The sequence below is a fragment of the Brachyhypopomus gauderio genome, unplaced genomic scaffold (genome assembly GCF_052324685.1).
Source record: "Brachyhypopomus gauderio isolate BG-103 unplaced genomic scaffold, BGAUD_0.2 sc134, whole genome shotgun sequence".
Classification (NCBI taxonomy): domain Eukaryota; kingdom Metazoa; phylum Chordata; class Actinopteri; order Gymnotiformes; family Hypopomidae; genus Brachyhypopomus; species Brachyhypopomus gauderio.
Window position 1 is genome coordinate 136,501 of NW_027506955.1, and position 6,000 is coordinate 142,500.

General features: G+C 48.7%; 1 protein-coding gene across 3 annotated transcripts in view; it reads right to left on the reverse strand.

Moving 5' to 3' along the window:
* The window catches only part of LOC143499435 (uncharacterized), a 51,589-nt gene that overhangs the window by 23,902 nt on the left and 21,687 nt on the right, over positions 1 to 6,000 (reverse strand). For all 3 annotated transcript variants that reach the window (XM_076994081.1, XM_076994082.1, XM_076994080.1), the window contains exons 3-5: positions 5,714 to 5,767; positions 4,932 to 4,973; positions 2,251 to 2,319 (exon numbers count right to left, since the gene is read on the reverse strand). In XM_076994081.1, coding sequence (XP_076850196.1) covers positions 2,251 to 2,319; positions 4,932 to 4,973; positions 5,714 to 5,767 — 165 coding nt within the window. The remainder of the gene's footprint in view (positions 1 to 2,250; positions 2,320 to 4,931; positions 4,974 to 5,713; positions 5,768 to 6,000) is intronic.

Genomic DNA, 6,000 nt, shown 5'->3' on the forward strand with positions numbered 1-6,000 from the left:
CTAAGGAGTCAGGCAGGAGCAGGTTGGTGTTCCTGTCTGAATCGGCTGTGGTCTTTTAATCCTCGTTCATCAACACCACTTCTCACTTTTTTTTTTAACACCTTTAATCTCTCAAGTTACCCACACCTGATGATGCACTCTTGTTTGGACCACTGTGTCTGGATTAGCAGCGTTCAGCTCCTCTCCCCAATCAGTTCCAGACGTAAACGAACCCTTGTTTTGACTAGCGCAGACACACTCCACTTAGGATACCAGCAGGTGTGGAGCAGACCGGCGGGTTCTTCTGTCTCAGCGTTCATCTGTATCTACCCTCAGCAAACCTGCTCGGTGTCGATTTATTCTGGAGATGTTAATTCAGGACAGGGGGTTCTGCCATGACTGTGTTGTTGAAGGCACAGGCAGCATTGAGAACCCAGCCAGTTTCCAGACACTTACATTCATTTAGTTGATGGTAATATGGCACATGACACAAGCGATGGTTGTTCTGATGATGAAAGGTACTTGAAATAGTTATAATGGTTATACAGAAGAGAATAACCATGTAACCATACAAATGTAATGAAATGTGCAGATGGCCTTCTGTCTGGGGTGTGTGAGCAGAATCCCTGTGCGAGTCTGATTTGGACACCTGCACCCAGACCCAGCTGGGTGTCTTTGTCCAGAGAAATATGCATCTGTTTGGCTGTAGACTGCAGAACTCAGAGTCACACACAGTATGACTACACACCTCAAACTTTCAGCCAGGAAAATGCTAAACTCCAGATGTACATTATACGAAGTGCCACTAACTGCTCTGATAACATTTCATCTCTTCAAGATGCCTTATGAATTACAAACAGACAGCCCAAGTTCCATTTTAAGGAAACTGTTTCAGTCTAATGTAATGTATTTTAATGTAATGTAATATAATGTATTGTATTGTAATATAATGCATTGCAATGTGTAATAATGTAATGCATTATAATGTAATGTGTTATAATGAAATGTAATGTGTTATAATGTAATGTGTTATAATGAAATGTAATGTAATATAATGTAATGTATTATAATGTATCATAATACAATGTATTATAATGCATTATAATGTAATGTATTATAATGTAGGGTAATGTATTACAATGTATTATAATGTAATGTATTATAATGTAAGGTAATGTACTACAATGTAAGGTAATGTATTACAATGTAATGTATTATAATGTATTACAATGTAAAGCATTATAATGTATTATAATGTAATGTAATGTATTATAATGTATTACCATGTAAAGTATTATAATGTATTATAATGTAATGTAAAGTATTATAATGTAATGTAAAGTATTATAATGTATTATAATGTATTATAATGTAATGTAAAGTATTATAATGTATTATAATGTATTATAATGTAATGCTTTTAACTGGTTTTGGTTTAGGCACTCTTACTCCACACTTTACTGCCATATATCCACTTCACTCACTCACTCACACAAATTACACATTACACATACACAAACATCTCTCTCTCTCTCTCTCTCTCTCACACACACACACACACACACACACACACACACACACACACACACACACACACACACACACACACACACACACACACACACACACACTAAAGTGGAACAGTAGATGGGGAGCCAGTGCTCATGGCTGCAGTGTATTTCTGTGTCTGCTCCCGAGTGCTTTATACATCTACTGCAAAAAGCCTGCATGGAGAGAAGGGGTCATGGGGTCGTTTCCCAGGGAGCACACACACATCACACTGATCAACATGCATGTTGCCATGGACAAGAGCATCTGTCAGATGTCATGGACGTAACCCACAAGTGTAACACACATTCCTTCGGGGATGACCTATGGACCATGGACATCGCTGGATTAACATAATCCACCTCTCGTCTCCCCCTGGACCTGAACACTTTTTTACACTTTTAACATTTTTCCTTTGTCCAATCTATCCACTGGCCTAATTGGTTGTCACGTTTCTGACATTTTTGCGGTGTGTGTGTGAGCTCCGATCTCTGGATGTACCCTGTGTTTCTTCACCCCACGTACACAGCGGGATGGAACTGACTAATGATGGCTGAAATACAACCTTAGAATAGCGGAAATCTATTTACAACGCTTTCGAAAAAACTCATGAAGCTAAAAGCGCCTGATATAAATACCGATGTGTAGTGAGAGTAATGCCCTATAACGGTACCAGGAAACAGAACAGTTTGATTGATGGCTGACAACAGGTGACATAGTTACCTGAATCACTTTTTTCTGCAGGTATTTCCTTCTTTTCCCTGGAGTTTTCATCACCTGGAAGATCATTTTCTGGAAAAAAAGGGGTGGAAATGCCATGAGAAATTTGAGAATGTGTGAGCAGCTCAGAAGAGTTCCTCCCAGCGCAGAAGCAGTGCTGGCCAGACAGCTGTCATTCACAGCCCGGCTGGCTACGGCTTCTCTGAGAGGCTGTTTTCTATGGTATCCATAATGCTGTAGTCCAGTGTGACACACAGGAAATGTGTGTGCATCTCTTGGAACACAAACATGCTCAGACACCCACACACACACACTTAGGACATTAGCTTTTTCCACTGTAAGCAAATCATACAATTTATCAGCACTGTTTATGAGTCCTTCTGTCCTGTCATCCTTTCACACACACACACACACACACACAAAAATGTGCACACGACCACACACACAGACCCGCCCGTGACCACAAGGACCTGTTTGCTAAAATGAGCCTGGGTCTACATTTAGACCAGAGAGCATGACAACACAGCCTGCATGACAGCCTGCGTGGTCTGGGGGCGGAGCCAAGAAGAACCTTCCTACTTTTGGGGATTGAAAGCAACTTCAAAATGGATCCTTGGTATATTGATGAAGCCTCCAGTGAAATGGGGAAAAAGAAAACCTCAATGACGAAAGGAAAAAGGTATTTAAATGTGTGTGTGGAGCTGGCAACCACAGGGGGGAGAAGAGACTGAGGGCAGAATCAGTGTTGTAGAGGCATGAGGCGGAGTTAGTGAGGGTGGCCCCATGGGCGGAGTTAGTGAGGGTGGCCCCATGGGCGGAGTCAGTGAGGGTGGCCCCATGGGCGGAGTCAGTGAGGGTGGACCCATGGGTGGAGTCCGTGAGGGTGGCCCCATGGGCGGAGTCAGTGAGGGTGGACCCATGGGTGGAGTCAGTGAGGGTGGCCCCATGGGCGGAGTCAGTGAGGGTGACCCCATGGGCGGAGTCAGTGAGGGTGGCCCCATGAGCGGAGTTAGTGAGGGTGGCCCCATGGGCGGAGTTAGTGAGGGTGGCCCCATGGGTGAAGTCAGTGAGGGTGGACCCATGGGTGGAGTCAGTGAGGGTGGGTCCATGGGCGGAGTCAGTGAGGGTGGGTCCATGGGCGGAGTCAGTGAGGGTGGGTCCATGGGTGGAGTCAGTGAGGGTGGCCCCATGGGCGGAGTCAGTGAGGGTGGGTCCATGGGTGGAGTCAGTGAGGGTGGCCCCATGGGCGGAGTCAGTGAGGGTGGACCCATGGGTGGAGTCAGTGAGGGTGGGTCCATGGGTGGAGTCAGTGAGGGTGGCCCCATGGGCGGAGTCAGTGAGGGTGGCCCCATGGGCGGAGTTAGTGAGGGTGGCCCCATGAGCGGAGTTAGTGAGGGTGGCTCCATGGGTGGAGTCAGTGAGGGTGGCCCCATGGGCGGAGTCAGTGAGGGTGGACCCATGGGTGGAGTCCGTGAGGGTGGCCCCATGGGCGGAGTCAGTGAGGGTGGACCCATGGGTGGAGTCAGTTAGGGTGGCCCCATGGGCGGAGTCAGTGAGGGTGGACCCATGGGTAGAGTCCGTGAGGGTGGCCCCATGGGCGGAGTCAGTGAGGGTGGACCCATGGGTGGAGTCAGTGAGGGTGGCCCCATGGGCGGAGTCAGTGAGGGTGGCCCCATGGGCGGAGTCAGTGAGGGTGGACCCATGGGTGGAGTCAGTGAAGGTGGCCCCATGGGCGGAGTCAGTGAGGGTGGGTCCATGGGTGGAGTCAGTGAGGGTGGACCCATGGGTGGAGTCAGTGAGGGTGGGTCCATGGGTGGAGTCAGTGAGGGTGGCCCCATGGGCGGAGTCAGTGAGGGTGGGTCCATGGGTGGAGTCAGTGAGGGTGGCCCCATGGGCGGAGTCAGTGAGGGTGGCCCCATGGGCAGAGTCAGTGAGGGTGGGTCCATGGGGGGAATCAGTGGGGGGGGCCCAGAGGGCGGAGTCAGTGAGCTTGTACACACCTCTAGCATTCCTTCCTAATGCCCTGAAGAATCAAGGGCACTGTGTGAGTGTGTGTGCAAATGTTCCAGTGAAACGTCTGAGTAGTCCCATCTCAGATGAGGTGTGTGTGTGTGTGTGTGTGTGTGTGTGTGTGTGTGTGTGTGTGTGTGTGTGTGTGTGTGTGTGTGTGTGTGTGAGTGTGTGTGTGTGTGTGTGTGTGTGTGTGTGTGTGTGTGTGTGTTAAATGTGATAGAGTGAGGAGTCTCATTAAACAGACATTCACACTCAGTTGTGCCTAAGCTTACCATTGCAATGACTGTATCTGACATCCTCTCTGTAATGAGCTGTGTCCAAGGACAACACAGCTGATCCAAACAGACCGGGTCCAGATGCACACACACGTGCACACGTGCACACGTACACACACACACACACACACACACACACACACACACACACGCACACGTACACACACACACACACGCACACGCACACACGCACACGTACACACACACGCGCACACGCACACGTACACACACACACACACACACCCACACACACACACACACACACACACACACACACATACACACACACACACACAAACACACACGCACACAGACACTTTGATGTGTAGACTGGTGTCTTTACATCTGACGAGCGGAGCTCATACACACTCATATTGGAGAATAAACTGGCAGTACCTGCTTCCTGGTTTGGTGTGTCAACTTCTTTCATTTCCTCATCTGGAATGGAAAGAGAAGGAAAGGAACAGAGACACATTCGTTTTCATCAGTCCTTCATCAGCCCTTCATCAGCCCTTCAGCGGGGAACGATCACCAAAACACACTTCTGATTGCCTCCTCATTAGGGTTCACTGTCTCATCAGTGCGAGTGTAATCCCACAGTAGATCTGCACAGATCACAGTCTACAACAGACTGAGATTAAAAACCCAAACGTGAAGGAGGAATATTGTGTCTTTATTGGTTCCTGCCAACGCACGCTCCGTGATCATTATGAAGTCGTTCTGCATAGAGATGAATTTTGCAAATTGCTTCAGAACCGGTAGCGGCCTGGCGGACCGGCACCTCCGGATCAGGTTGGTGTCGGTTGTGGGAATCAGGTGAAAGCAGGTTCTGTCTTGTTCTGGAGTGGGTTCTGTCCTGTTCTGGGGCTGGTTCTATTCTGTTCTGGAGTGGGTTCTGTCCTGTTCTAGAGTGGGTTCTGTCCTGTTCTGGAGTGGATTCTGTCCTGTTCTGGAGTGGATTCTGTTCTGTTCTGGGGCAGGTTCTGTTCTGTTCTGGATTGGGTTCTGTCCTGTCCTGGGGTTGGTTCTGTTCTGGAGTGGGTTCTGTTCTGTTCTGTTCTGGAGTGGGTTCTGCTCTGTTCTGTTCTGGAGTGGGTTCTGTTCTGTTCTGGAGTGGGTTCTGTTCTGGAGTGGGGCAGGTTCTGTTCTGTCCTGGGCGGGTTCTGTTCTGAGTTTACCTTCAGCACTTTGGCTCAGCATGTCTTCATCCTCACAGACCTGCTGGCTATCGCCTGCAGTAGAGAGAGGAGAGAGGAGAGAACTGGAGTGAAAAGGCATGCGATTTAAAATCAAATCACCACGATTAGGACTGGTTGCGAATCCTTTGTGGGGAATGTCAGGGAGCCATGCCAGCGCCCAGCCTTGGAGAGCTGCCGTCTCCGGCATCAGCTCTGCAGTCTGTGGTGTTCAGTGGCCTGGTTCATTAGGGGCATTCTGTTGTCAGGCCTCTCAGAAGCTCTATATC